We start from the raw sequence: 15,084 nt of genomic DNA on the forward strand, positions 1-15,084 counted from the left end.
AGTGGCATCTCTAAATATCCATTAAAAGCAGAAGCCCTTTCGTTCCACAGCATCTTGCTCCTACTGCTGGCTGTTATTGTGTCTGGTTATGTGCATACTTCAAATCTTGGGAAAATAAACCCACCAACTGTTGAGGCAGAGAGCACTGGGTGAGAACAGTGTCATTGGGTGAAAAGAGTGTCATTGGCATCAGTAAAAAAAATATCCACACCTTGATTAAAAAAGTACCAAGCAGCTTCTTGCTGCTCAATTCTCCTCCTCTGCTCTGCTCTGCTCTGCTGAGACCCCACCTGCAGTACTGCAGCCAGTTCTGCAGTCCCTGGGACAAGAGAGATGTGGAGATGCTGCAGCATGCCCAGAGCAGGGCCACGAGGATGAGCAGAGGGCTGCAGCAGCTCTGCTGTGAGCACAGACTGAAAGAGTTGGGACTGTGCAGGCGGGAGAAGAGGAGGCTCCCAGGTGACCTTCTCATGCCCTTCCAGGATATGAAGGTGGCTACAAAAGAGCTGGGGAGGGACTTTTTAGGCTGTCAGGGAGTGCCAGGACTGGGGGGAATGGAGCAAAGCTGGAAGTAGGGAGAGTCAGCCTGGACAGGAGGAAGTTGTTCAGCATGAGAATGGTGACAGCCTGGAATGGGCTGCCCAGAGAGGTGGTTGCGGCCCCATGGCTGGAGGTATTTCAGGCCAGGCTGGCTGAGGCTGTGGGCAGCCTGCTCTAGGGTAGGGTGTCCCTGCCCATGGCAGGAGGGGTTGAAACTGGATGATCCTGTGGTCCCTTCCAACCCTGGCTGATCCTATGAGTCTCAACAGCAGCACTACATTCGATTCTGTCCAGGGTTTTGCAGTCGCTCCTCTCTACAGCCACCATTAAAGACTGGATCTTAGCTGTGATCCATCCTCCCTCTCCAAAACCTGCCAGAGTTGATTACCCTTTGTTGCATGTCCAGCCCAACACAGTGGAACTCAGGTTCCCTTAATCTCTAAGTATTCACCACTGCACTTTGACCTCTGACTTGAGGGGGGCTTCTCTGCTAATCTCTTTGTACAGGAGCTCAGCAAACAAAGTGCATGCATGGGGAGGAAAACCAGGACAGAAACTGCTGGTTTGAGGGTTTGTGAGCAGAGGAATTTGATCAGGTTTCTTCAATGCGTTTTTGCTTCCAAATGTGTGTTTGATGTTTGTTGTTTTGGTTTTGTTTTTTCCCTAACAGAAGAGCACAGCCATTCTGGCACATTAAAGACAAAACTACACTAACCAACTCAGCCAGATTCTGACTAGGACGTGGAGAGGACCCTCCTCTGAAGCACAGCATTAATCCTGAAACTCCTAGGATTGCTAACAGATGCTGCCAAGCAGACACTGGTGCTGTGTGAGCACAGCTGCAATGATTTGTAGCAAAAGCTATTACCTCAAGCAGAAAACAAACCCACTTCTTGCTTTCACCTCCATTCATAGAGACATTAAGTCTGCAAAACACACAGATCATTATGGCTCAATTCTCTGAGAAGAAATCATGGCAAAGATCCAAGAGGCACTCTGAATCAACCTGGCCTCAGCAGAGACGTCAGAATCCTGCACTAGTCTGGCTGCAAACTCCTCTGAGCTCAGAGACTGCATTCCTGAGATGCTGCTTTGACAGAATCTGAGGGAAATGAGCCCCAGTGGCAGCTCTGGCTGTGGGGCAGGTAGCTGCTCAAGCACTTTAGCTTTACACATGGTTTAGCACTCTCCACTAAGCCTGTGCTTAACCTGCTTTATCCTCAGGAAGTGCATTTGGTATTGCCATGCAAAAGAGACAGGCATTCCTTGCAGAGTCTACTCCTATTGCTTTAGCTGCAGCTTTGCCAACAAAAGGTTTGGAGCTGGACAGGGACAGAATGAGCTTGGCTCCCATTGCTGCTCCAGTGTAGCCCTGCTCTCAGCAAAGAGCTGCATGAGCAGAGACGTTGGCTGTGACAAGCCTTGCTCCCCTACCCAGGCACTTCATCTCACACCTCTTGCAGCTACCCTGAGCACCCTCCTTGGCTGTAGTGGGACGCTGAATGATGCCAGAATGGATAACTGCCAAGGATTGCACTGTTGTGTGATTTAGTCATGGCACTGAGGTCTTCACTGCCTAATTACAGAATCATAGAATCACCATCATAGAATGGATCAGCTTGAAAGGGACCTCAGAGCTCATCTGCTCCACCCTCCCCACCATGCCCAGGGACATCTCTCAGCTACACTCAGCTGCTCAAGGCCTCATCCAACCTGGCCTGCAACATCCCCAGGCAGGAGGCAGCCACAGCCTCTGCCAGACTCTCACCACCCTCACACTCAACAACTTCTTCCTCAGCCTAACCCTGCTCTGCCTCAGCTTCAAAACCATTCCCCCTCTCCAAGGATTGTGTACTCCTTGGAAAAAGTCCCTCTGCAGCCTTCCTGCAGGCTCACAGGATACTAGGGGGTGGGAAGGACCCAAGGAGATCATCAAGTCCACCCCCCCTGCCAGAGCAGCACAATCCTATCTAACACAGATCACAGAGGAACACATCCAGACAGGCCTGGAAAGGCTCCAGAGAAGGAGACTCCACAACCTCTCTGGGCAGCCTGTGCCAGTGCTCTGGGACCCTTCCAGGCAAGAAGTTCCCCCTTGTGTTGAGGCAGAACCTCTTTTGCTGCAACTTACACCCACTGCTCCTTTTCCTGTCCCAGGGAGCAGTGAGCAGAGCCTGTCCCCCTCTCCTGGCAGCCCTCAGATACTTACAAACATTTATCATATCCCCTCTCAGTCTTCTCCAGACTAAGCAGCCCCAGGTCCCTCAGCCTCTCCTCATCAGCCATGCCCTCCAGTCCCCTCATCGTCCTCTTAACCCTCCACTGGACTCCCTCCAGCAGATCCCTGTCCCTCTTAAACTGGGGAGCCAAAACTGAAGGCAGTACTCAAGATGAGGTCTGAGCAGGGCAGAGTAGAGGGGGAGGAGAACCTCCCTTGATCTGCTGGACACACTCCTCCTAATGCACCCCAGGATCCCACTGGCCTTCTTGGCCACAAGGGCACATTGCTGTGCCATGGGGAACTTGTTAGCCACCAGCACCCCCAGGTCCCTCTCCACAGGGCTGCTCTCCAGCAGTCACCTCCCAGCCTGTCCTGCTGCAGTTTGCTATTCCTCCCCAGGTGCAGGACTCTGCACTTGACTTCCTCCTCTATGAGCCTCAGTGCCAGCATGCCATGGGTGGAAGCAAAGCAAGGAGCCATGGCCACGTTACCCCTTCTCCGGGTGCACCGCGATAGACCTCGGCTGGTCCAAGCCCTGGGATATAACCACGTAGCGGAAGGAGCCGTTCAGCCTGGCCACTTCAATCAAGTTGAAGCCATGATCTGTCCAATAGATGTTACCTAGGAAAAATACCTTTGAGTTACTGGAAAAGGAAGGGATCACTTTCAGAGAGTGTGAATCCTGTGTAAATCAGGCCCAGAGAGTAACTGCTGTATTTTACTCAGAGGTAAGCTGTAATTCAGCCTAGTCCTATCCAGCCTTCCACTGAAGTGGAGCCTGTGCTCATGGCGCTCACTGCTGACAGAGTCCTTCTAAGAAACACTGCCCAGATATGGAAAGAAGTCTGTCAGTCTGCAGCAAAACTGCAATGCCCCAGAACACACCAGGGAAGGCATCTTCAAAGAGTAACAGCTGGGCATTTGGATTACTAACATCAGAGCTGAAAGTAAGCCAAGCTGTTTAGCCTTCAGCTGGAGATGCTACAGAGCACTGAGAAACTGAGGCAACTGCTGAAGACCTACCTGCGATCCAGTCCACAGCAATGCCTTCAACTCTTCCCAGCCCATTGGTAACAATGTCCTCCTTCCACGTTTGGTCCCGTTTAGCCCTGCTGATTTTGTTGGAGCCCATGTCTGTCCAGTAGATTGTGTCATTCCCTGGAAAACACGTGGCAGGCATTCTTAGACTGATGAGTTCAGCTACCTACACCAGCAGATCGCCTGCCCTGGGTGATGCTCTGGCAGAGGGCTGGACTCGATGGCCTCTGGAGGTCCCTGCCAACCCCTAACACTCTGTGGTAATTGTAAAACCTTCCAATTTACTCATTTTAATTTAATATATCATCAGTGAATAACAACTTCTTAATATGCCTCAGAGAAAAAGCAAGAGCGGCAGCACAGCAATTGCTCTTCATTCCTCAGATGTTACCTTTTAGAACATGACTCGAATCATTAAACCACAACTGTAGGTTTAGGACTACACAGACAACACAAGAGGGCCATGACAACGGCTGGAGAAGTCTCAGTAAATCCCTCGTGGGGGTTTTATCCCCCTCACGAGACACTTGCTTGCAAACCTGGTTATGTTCCTGAGCAGCATGCTGAGCTACTGAGGAGTGTGGACAGCTACAGCGTAAAGCTGCCTGCAGAGGCTTTTCCTTCTCTCATCGCACAGATGGAGTTTTGGCAGTGTAAAAAGAGAAATGCAAGTAGGAAAAAGTGTGACATTCACGAGTAATACACTGATGAATAAGAAAAGTTCTCTCTCCACAATCCATCTTCAACTGTAACTGTCCTGACAAGCTCTCTCTAGGTATCTCTTTCGGTGGTTTAAGTCCTTTCAGCCGTCTCCTCTCCGCCCTCCTGCTGCAGCTGCCTGTCCACAAGATGGAAGAGAAGGGCCAGTGTCTGGTCTTAGAGTATGAACCTATCTTCACTGACCATTTAAACCTGTCAGTCCAGCAGTGCTAAAGCACTCTCCTCTGCTGCCAAAAAGTGCTCTGCATTAAGACACAGGACAAGCAGAATGCACTGCATTTCCATTGAGAGAGCTCTGAGCTAACAGCACAGCTCCACTGCAGCCCACATCCCGGTTTCAAATCCAGCAGCAGCAGCTGGGCATCTCCTGAGGGAGCTGTTTTAACTAGAGAAGGCAGTGCCCACAGAGAGAGAATAGTTCATCACTCTCTACTTTTTCATACTTTATACATCCAACCTTAATTCCATACAAGACATGGAGAGAGAGCATATATGTGCATGTATATGCATAGAATGGCTCAGGTTGGAAGGGGCCTCAGAGCTCAGCTCCTCCACCCTCCCCACCATGCCCAGGGACACCTCTCAGCTACACTCAGCTGCTCAAGGCCTCACCCAACCTGGCCTGCCACACCTCCAGGCGGGAGGCAGCCACAGCCTCCCTGGGCAGCCTGGGCCAGACTCTCACCACCCTTGTACTAAAGATCTTCTTCCTCAGCCCCAGACTAACTCTGCTCTGCCTCAGCTCCTAGCCATTCCCCCTTAGCCTGTCCCAGACACCCTAGATTCACCCACTGCTGGATTTCCCCTACACATGGTAGACTACTCATAATATTTACCTGCATGGAAGTCTATGCCCACAGCAAATGAAGCTCCAGAGATAGGCATTAAGGCATCCATTTTATCATTTGGGTCAAGAGGAATTCCTCTGATCTCCTCGTGAACAGAATACATCAGAAATGATTCAATACCTATGGGAAAACAAAAAGAGTGCTTGAGAGCAAAGTGGAGACTTTGCCAGTAGATGAGAGCTGAAGGACTCACAGAAGGCATGTGACAGAGTTTAATTTATAAAGTTGTTTTAATTATTCAGGCAATACCTAAGGCTTTGGATGGAAGCTTTGTTTTGATCTTTTGGTGCTCAGGCAGACAAAAGATTGACAGAAATGACTACAAATCAGACCTTGCTTTCTATTAAAGGCAGTAAGGCAGGATCAGATAACCTTTTAGATATTGTGACCTCTAATTTAGTTTCAGGTTAAGGTAGATGACAAACATGTACTGCCCCTAAGAATGGCTCAGATGCTCTACATTAATGCATGCATTTCAAATCAATACTTAAGAGATATGTGGAAAAGGAGATGAAATTGTTGTAGGGGTCTACTATAGACCACCACATCAAGAGGAAGATGCTGATGAGGCCTTCTAAAGACAGCTGGAGGTAGCCTCTAGAGCTAGCTCCTTGGTACTTATGGGAGACTTCCATCACCCTGATATTTGCTGGGACAGTCCATGAGATGCACCCAAGGGTGCTGAGAGAACTGGCTGAGGTTATCGCTCTGCCACTCTCCATCATCTTTGCCAACTGCTGGCAGACAGAAGAGGTGCCTGAGGACTGGGGCAGAGCCAATGGCACTCCAGTCTCCAAAAAGGGCAAGAAAGAGGTTCCAGGGAACTATAGACCAGGCAGCCTCACCTCCATGCCTGGAAAAATGATGGAGGGGCTTCTGTTGGAGGGCATCTCAAGGCACATGGAAGAGAAGAAGGTTATCGGGAGTAGTCAGCATGGATTTACCAAGGGGAACTCATGCTTAACTATCCTGAGAGCATTCTGTGATGCCATAACTGAATGGGTAGATGCAGGGAGAGCAGTGGCTGTAGTCTACCTTGACCTTAGCAAGGCCTTTGACACCGTCTCCCATGACATTTTAGTGAGCAAGCTGAGGAAGTGTGGGATGGAAGAGCAGGCAGTGAGGTGGGTTAGGAACTGGTTGCAAGAGAGAGTTCAGAGGGAGGTGATCAATGGTGCCAGGTCCAGCTGGAAAGCTGTGACCAGTGGTGTCCCCCAGGGATCAGTGCTGGGGCCAGTCCTGTTCAGCACCTTTATCAATAAAATTGATGAGGGCACAGACAGACAGAGTCTGCTCAGCAAGTTTGCTGCCAACACCAAGCTGGGAAGCTTGGCTGAGACAGCTGCAGGCTGTGAGGCCATCCAGAGAGCCCTGGGCAGACTGAGAGCTGAGCACAGAGGAACCAGATGAAGTTCAACAGGGACAAGTGCAGAGTCCTGCATCTAGGGAGGGATAATAACTGCAGCAGTCCAGGCTGGGAAGTGGACTCGATGATCTTCTTGGGTGCCTTCCAACCCCTGATATCCTGTGAGCCTGCGATATCCCTCAGAGCTTCCCAAGGAGTCCACACAGAACTAAAGAAAGAAGGCAAAAGCTAAACTGCAGTCCTGTCAGTTCTCTGTCACTGCTGTAATCAAATATACCAAGCCTACTAATTAGAGAGAGCATGTTAACTGAACTCTGCATTGCACCGTGAAGCTGGCTTGAGTGGTTCCAGCCCCGCAGCCCCCCTGAGCACTCCCCCAAGCCTGGTCACCTTTGCACGCCACGCGGTTCCTCTGCAGGTTGTAGCCCACTGTGCACACACAGGTCCTGCTGGTCTCTGACGTGGGCAGACAAAGCTGGGAGCATCCACCATTGTTCAGCTGACAGGAATTGCTGCCTAGAAACACGATGGGAGAGGAGAGGCAATGAACCTGGGACGGTGAGATGCCGACTGAGGCTGCACGATGGCGTCAAATTATCCGTGCTGCTACCAAGTCCTACCAAACAGTACTCTCCAAGTTCCTCAGCCTGTGTGCATGACCCCAAATGGTACTTCTGCATATTGTCTTAGCTCCCACTCTACCAAGGGAGCTCGGGCAGCATCAGCAACATTCCTCCATTCCTCTGCTGGCTGGCTTTTGATTTATACCCCTGTCAGTCTGTCAGCCCAGATGGATTAAACTGTCTCAAAACAAACAGATAATGAAGAACCTTAATGAATTCTCTCATAAAACTTCACTTACTTGAAATTGCAATCAACAGAGATGAGGTCCACACAGTAACTGGGTTCTGTTGACTGACAATTTTTAACTTTGATTGGCTAGAAGGACTTCAAGCCTCGCTGCAGTGTAACCTTCAGAGGCTCTCTGATAACCATTTCATTTTAGGCAGATAAGCAATCAACAATCTCAGTACGTTCAGTGATAAACCAGTCTATGGACTTGTAGCACTGAATTACAATGGAACATTATTTTTTCCCACCCATTTTTGGAGTACAGCAGGGGAAAAGATTCTCTGCAGTCTAAGAGCTGGGTAAAGGTGCTCCTGACGTGCCCTACCTTGCTGTGCTGCTTTGTCATAGACCTTCATGTGTACCACTCCTGACGTTTTGTTGCGCAGCACAGTTGGGTTTCTTCCATCTTTTTTGTTGCAGGTGCCAATCTGAGCTGAGTTCTGGTCTGCCCACCACAGCTTTTTGTCTGCAAAAGGTGCAGGGTTTCAGAATTAAGAAGACCACTCTCAAATCACAGACACTAAAACCCAAGGTCAATTCTTAGACCAGTTCTAAACTCTTGAGGTCAATTCTTAGACCACTTGTAAATTCTTGAGGCTAATTCTTAGACCAGTTCTAAACTCTCTTTTCACTGCTGCTGAGTTACTTACACAGTTGTTAGAACTACACAGTAACCTGCAAGGAACTTGCACCAAGGAGTTAACTCTTGCAGGCAAGAGTGGCTGGAAAGCTGCCCAGTAGTGAAAGCCGATGTCACTCCAGTCTTAAGGCAAGAAAGAGGTTCCCAGGAACTCTCAACCAGTCAGCCTCACCTCCACCCCTGCAGAAGTGATGGAGCAGCTCCTTTTGGAAGGCATCTCAAGGCTGGGAGATGATCTGCTGGAGAGCAGCCTTGTGGAGAGGGACCTGGGAGTGTAGGGGGATAACATCTGTGGCACAGCAATGTGCCCTGGTGGCCAAGAGGGCAAACAGGGTCCCGGGGTGTATTAGAAAGAGTGTGTCCAGCAGATCAAGGGAGGTTCTCCTCCTCCTCTACTCTGCCCTGGTGAGACCCTGAGTAGGGAACTGGAGCACTGCCTGATGAGGAGAGGCTGAGGGACCTGGGGCTGCTTAGTCTGGAGAAGAGAAGACTGAGAGGGGATTGGATAAATGTTTATAACTATCTGAGGGCTGGGGGTCAGGAGGGGGACAGGCTCTGATCACTGCTCCCTGGGATAGGACACAGAGCAATGGATGGAAGCTGCAGCACAGGAGGTTGCAGCTCAATACAAGGGGGAATTACTTAACCTGTAAGGGTCCCAGAGCCCTGGCACAGGCTGCCCAGAGAGGTTGTAGAGTCTCCTTCTCTGGAGCCTTTCAAGGCCTGTCTGGATGTGTTCCTGTGTGACCTGAGCTAGATTGTGTGGTGCTGCTCTGGCAGGGGAGTTGAATAAAAGAATCAAGCAGGTTGGAAGAGACCTCCAAGCTCATCCAGCCCAACCTAGCACCCAGCCCTGGCCAAGCAACCAGACCATGGCACTAAGTGCCCCAGCCAGCCTTGGCTTCAACACCTCCAGCCACGGCCACGCCACCACCTCCCTGGGCAGCCCATTCCAATGCCAATCACTCTCTCTGACAACAACTTCCTCCTAACATCCAGCCTAGACCTGCCCTGGCACAACTTGAGGCTGTGTCCCCTTTTTCTGTTGCTGGGTGCCTGGCAGAAGAGCCCAACCCCACCTGGCTACAGCCTCCCTTCAGGTAGTGGTAGACAGCAATGAGCTCTGCCCTGAGCCTCCTCTTCTGCAGGCTGCACACCCCCAGCTCCCTCAGCCTCTCCTCACAGGGCTGTGCTCCAGGCCCCTCCCCAGCCTTGCTGCCCTTCTCTGGACACCTTCCAGCACCTCAACATCTCTCTTGAATTGAGTGGCCCAGAACTGGACACAGCACTCCAGGTGTGGCCTGAGCAGTGCTGAGCACAGGGGCAGAAGAACCTCCCTTGTCCTGCTGGCCACACAGGTGCCCGAGGACTGCCTGGCCCTACAGCATGCCCCTGATGTGGCATCAGTGCTGCAATCAGCCGGGACACACTTCTGTGTTTTACCATGTGAGAAGGTGAGAGACAAAAACCCATCCTGTGCATTTCACAGCTGCAGGCAGCAGCACCACACTCGAGGTGGAACGGTCTTTCCAGTGCACATTAGCAGAGCCTACCTAACAGCTGGCAACAGTTCCATTTCGAGGACACCAGAGAATGCACTGCAGCTGTACAAGTGTCTCTCTGCAAGGCAAGCAAATCTTTGGCAGATCCAAGGTACCAGCCTCACTCTCTCCCTGTCTCCCTTCAACAGCCAGAACTCTTGACTCCAGCTTGCTTCCAGAACAAGAGCTGGGCTAACTCAGAGCTTGGCTGCTCAGGGTGAAGAGCTACTTGCCTAACCCATGTCAGGTCCTTCAGCTGTGTCCCTTGTAACAAAATCTTTCCATTTTTACTCTAGTGAATTCCAGACAGCTTGTTCCTATTTCTCCGCAGCTTCAATGGCTGCTGGAAGCAAAGCAAATCAGTCCTCTTCTGCTTGGGTAAGACTGACTGAAGGTACAGAAAACACAGCCAAAGCTGCCTCTTCATGCCAGTCCTCAGACACTGAAGCAGAACTTCCTGATGCTTCCAGCTGGATACAAACTCAGCCAAGCCTCTCTCTGCACTGAGTGGCTAAGCCTCTGCAATTCACCGTTTCAGAAGAGGAGCTATGGAGTTTTATGCTACGAATTTAAACTGCTGCTGAGGATCCACAATCTTTATTTGTCCTATATTCCTCCACTATAAAGAAACTAAGCTATAAAGTTAAACAATCAAATGAAATGTACTTCTGGCAGCAGCCTCCTAGGAAAGCAGCAAGGTTTCACTGGTCCATTCCTGGTATATTCTTTGAGCTAATAAATCTGAATTACAACAGATGCAAGCAAGCCCATTCTGCTCTCAGCCTTTAAACACACTGAACGTGCTAACATTTTAACCATAGAATGCTCTGGCTATGAAGGCACCTCCAAAGCTCACCCAGTCCAACCCCCTCTGGAGCTAGCAGGGACATGCGCAACTGCTGCCCAGAACTGTGTTGAGACTGACCCTGACTATCCCCAGGGATGTGGCCTCAACCACCTACCCAGGCAACCTGTTCCAGGATTGCACTACCCTCATGGTGCAGAACTTGTTCCTCAGAACCCACCTAAATCTGCTCTGCTTTCATTTCAAACCATTGCCCCTTGTCCTGTCACTGCAGGCCTTTGCAAACCTCTCACCTCAGACCTAGATTCGATCAATGTTCTCTAGGGGAACACAAAGTAGTTTTTGTGTGAGTGTTAAATTTAACCAGGGACAGGGAAACACTTGAAAAAGGGAAAGAAATGCCAGCAGCAATCTGAATCCAACTTCACTTTGTATGTGTGTTTCTATCTTGGGACAGAGCAGGGACAGCACCAGGTGCTTAGGTTATTAAACAGGGCTCTGCAGTGAGCTAAGGCTGCACTGATGGCTACAGTTCAAGGATTAATTACTGTGGAACAGTCTCACAGCAATGTGCTACGCGAAGAGAAGAGAACAAACACTGCCTTTTTTTCTTCAAACACTTATGTACCTGGTAAAGATCTTAAAGGAAATCATCAAGTGGAGCAGGTCTGTCTAGTTGTGAGCTTAACATTAGCATTTGCATGGTGCACACAGAAGAAGTTACTGCAGCAGACGAAGCAGAAGTAAAAGCCTAGATATGAAACACTTGTGGACTTTGGGAACACTGCCTCTTGGTCTGATATTTGTGTCTTCACTTCTACCTCTTTTCAGTTCCTCTGCTCTCCTCAGACCCCACCTGCAGTCCTGGGTGCAGTTCTGGAGCCCCCAGCACAAGCAGGACGTGGAAGTGTTGGAGCCAGTGCAGAGGAGGCCACCAAGATATTCAGAGTGCTGCAGCAGCTCTGCTCTGAGGACAGGCTGAGAGAGTTGGGGCTCTGCAGCCTGGAGAAGAGAAGGCTTCAAGGAGACCTTGGAGTGCCCTTCCAGTATCTGAAGGGGGCTACAGGAAGGCTGGGGAGGGACTACTGATCTTGTAATGGCAGGACAAGAAAGAATGGGTTTGAAGAGGGGAGAATGAAACTAGATGTTAGGAAAGGGTTCTTTGCAGTGAGGGTGGTGAGACACTGGCACAGGTTGCCCAGGGAGTTGTGGATGCTCCTTCCCTGGAGGTGTTCAGGACCTGTCACTGCAGACCTTTGGAAAGAGACCCCCTGCAGCCCTCACTGGAGGGACCTTTTCTGCAGGGCTGCTCACAATCTTATCCCCCAGCCTGGATCAATAGCTATAATTGCCCTGACCCAGGTGCAGGACCTTGCACTTTGCCTTTACTGTGCCTGAGGAGATGCTCCTCAGCCTGCATCTCCAGCCTGCCCAGGTCCCTTGGGATGCCATCCCAACCTTCAATCTTACCAACCACTCCACTCAGCTTGGTACCACCAGCAAACTTGCTGAGGGTGGCCTCAACCTTGCTGTCGATATCATTGAGGAAGATGCTGAACAGCACCGGTCCTAGTCCAGACCCCTGAGGGACACCACTTGTCACCCATCTCCACCTGGACATTGAGCTGCTAAGCCACCACCCTTCGGATGCCATCATCCAACCAATCCCTTAGCCACTGGGCAGTTCACCCACCAGACACAGCTCAGGACTAGTCCTTAAAACACTTGCCTGTGAATACAGAGGCTGAGTAGTCTCCTGTGCTACCAAAGGTGTTAAAAAGGACAAATCACAGCAAACCACACCTGAAAACTCAAAGATGCTTAAGAGTTCTTTCTCCACCTTCCCCTTCCACCTTGGATGACACGAGACACAGACAAACATCTGCTGAAAGACAGAACTGACAGAATCTTACTGACCTACTACTAACTCTTCTTTTACATGGAGACTTCCTGTGGTGCACAGCACGTTGTAGAAAGAGCAATGGATACAGAATGGGAGCACTGGGAAGGACAACCTGGAAACAGGAGGTGAAGCTCCTGCAGATCCTGACACTTCAGTCATTTTTAACTGTGACTGTGAGCAGCATGTTAGGCTGTTTGTGTTACAGAAAGATTCTCCCAGCAGACAGCTCTGCTGTGATTCCTACTACTGGGATGAACTAACTTCTATATCCATTTAAAAACCTACTAGATGATTGCAGGAAACCATCTGACTGCAGCACAAAGACAACTTGCTTTCACAGGCTAGGGAAGAAACAACCCTACTCAAAACCTTGCAACAGCAAGCTGAAGGGAAAGGATTTATTTGCTTGATTATGCCAACAAGAGTGATGTTGGATCACTAATTACAGTCCTGCAGCTCAAACTGGGTTACAATATACATGAAAATGGTTGTGTTTATCCACGTGGCTGGGTAATGAGCATTAAGTGCAGCAACATATTGGGCAACAGCAATTGCAAAGGCCAAAACCTGCTACCCCAGCATTGTGGGCAGTCCTTTGGAGATTTCAGGCAGGCCTCAGAATGCAGATTTTGATAGGCCATTAGTTTTCATTAATGGTGGGCTGAGTATTTATGGAGGACAACTCTGTACTGTACTTAGGAGCGGGCAGATTGCCTAGATATATTCCTTCTATTAATGCTAATGTAATGAATGGTACTGTAGCAATTACAGGAGTGATGGCTTGGAAAATTAAGGTGTAAGTAGTTGAAGTTTCCTGATCTAAGAGCCCCTTTCACTCTGTAACTGCATCCAGCACAGACACCGCTCCAACCGGTTCAGCTCCTGGGAATGGATCCTTGTGTGATGCTGAGACTTTGTTTAGAGCAAATCAAGGAATCAAATAAGCCATAGAAGAGTTAACTACGAGAGCAAAGTGAAGGGCAGGTAGAAGGCATCCTGGTAATTGGTCTGAAACGCCATGCTGGAATGTTACTCCCTGCTGTGACAGTTTGATAGTGCACCTTGGTGGCTGCAGGGAGAGGGTCTGCGTTCCTGCCCAAGCAGGATCACGTAGGGCAGACCACACAGGGACATGTCCAGGTTGGAAGGAGACTTCCAAAGCCAGCCTGGATGTGCTCATTTGTAGCCTGCCCTAGGAGATCCTGCTTTGGCAGGGGAGATGGACCCACTGATCTCTGGAGGTGAACTGTGCAGTATTTCCTTTGAGGTTTCCACTACAGGCATTTAAAAATACATGAGAGGCACCACAAATTCTCTCCTTGTTATACAATCGACACAGTCTGCATCACATCCCTGGGCTGTAGCCAGGTGAGCTGAACCCTGGGGTTCTGGAAACCCCTCTCTAGTGAGGTGAGCTGAACCCTGGAGTTCTGGAAATCCATCTCTAGTGAGGTGAGCTGAACCCTGGGGTTCTGGAAACCCATCTCTAGTGAGGTGAGCTGAACCCTGGGGTTCTGGAAACCCATCTCTAGTGAGGTGAGCTGAACCCTGGGGTTCTGGAAACCCATCTCTAGTGAGGTGAGCTGAACCCTGGGGTTCTGGAAACCCACTCTAGTGAGGTGAGCTGAACCCTGGGGTCCTGGAACCTCAATTTCTGTGCGTAGCTGACACAAGTGCATGCAAGCAGCTCCAGCACAGCTCTTGTCAGAAGCCTGCAATACCTTTTCCTCCTCAGCTACAAACTTACAGTAACTAATCAATAGTTTTCCAGCAACGCTCAGTTTATGATTCAGAGCTATAGATCACGGCAGGAAGAAAACACCACTTGAGAAGCACATCAGCTGTAGCTGCAAGCTCCTTTGCAATGCAAATCCTGGACTCTAATGAGGGGGCTCAGCGATCCAGAAAGACACACAAAGGCAAATGCCCAACCGGTTTCAGCTGTGCTCAAGGAGCCATTTTCATTAAGGAGCTTGGGAGGCAGGAAATGAGACTTGATGCAGAACGTCAAACACATCTGCATTATCTGGGCACACTCAGACGCTGGCTAGCAGGAAAACCGCCGGGATCAGATACTGGATAGGATGTACTGGACTCAGATCTAAATCTAAAGCACTGCCGTGTTGCAGGGGAAATTCAGAGATTCTCCCCCATGGAACAACCTTCAGTTTCCACAGCAGTGGATAGATTTGTTATCCACTTGTGAATGGGCTCAGTACTAGAGGCTGAAAATTATCTGGGGCCTAGGGTGTTGCTGTGACTTAGACAAGAGCCTAAAAAAGCAGAAGAAACTTCAGGGGTGTTGAACAAAGCAGAATTAACAGTTAAGAGAGAAGAAAGGTCCTGCTGACCGAGTGCAAGACAAAACCCAAAGCATCCACACACAGTTCTGAATGGGAAACGAAGCTGAACTGGCTGATGCTGCATGCACTGACACCTCACACAGCCAAGGGCTGTCTGAGCAACAAGTGGAGAGAGCAGCAAAGCCAATGTGACTTCACTCCGGACAGACAGCAACATCTATGTCATATAGAATGGCAACAGCACAAAGACATTTTTTGTATGGCTAAGTGCAGAGAAAAGAGGTCGTCTGCTGCATATTCCCATGCT

General features: G+C 49.8%; 1 protein-coding gene across 7 annotated transcripts in view; it reads right to left on the reverse strand.

Annotated features, from left to right (window-relative positions):
• Positions 1-15,084, reverse strand: part of LRP1B (LDL receptor related protein 1B) — a 646,717-nt gene that overhangs the window by 146,018 nt on the left and 485,615 nt on the right. For all 7 annotated transcript variants that reach the window (XM_064154536.1, XM_064154527.1, XM_064154516.1 and 4 more), the window contains 5 exons: positions 7,911-8,051; positions 7,124-7,249; positions 5,356-5,487; positions 3,785-3,919; positions 3,253-3,382 (listed from right to left, as the gene is read on the reverse strand). In XM_064154536.1, coding sequence (XP_064010606.1) covers positions 3,253-3,382; positions 3,785-3,919; positions 5,356-5,487; positions 7,124-7,249; positions 7,911-8,051 — 664 coding nt within the window. The remainder of the gene's footprint in view (positions 1-3,252; positions 3,383-3,784; positions 3,920-5,355; positions 5,488-7,123; positions 7,250-7,910; positions 8,052-15,084) is intronic.

This window comes from Pogoniulus pusillus, chromosome 2 (assembly GCF_015220805.1).
Source record: "Pogoniulus pusillus isolate bPogPus1 chromosome 2, bPogPus1.pri, whole genome shotgun sequence".
NCBI classification, from domain to species: domain Eukaryota; kingdom Metazoa; phylum Chordata; class Aves; order Piciformes; family Lybiidae; genus Pogoniulus; species Pogoniulus pusillus.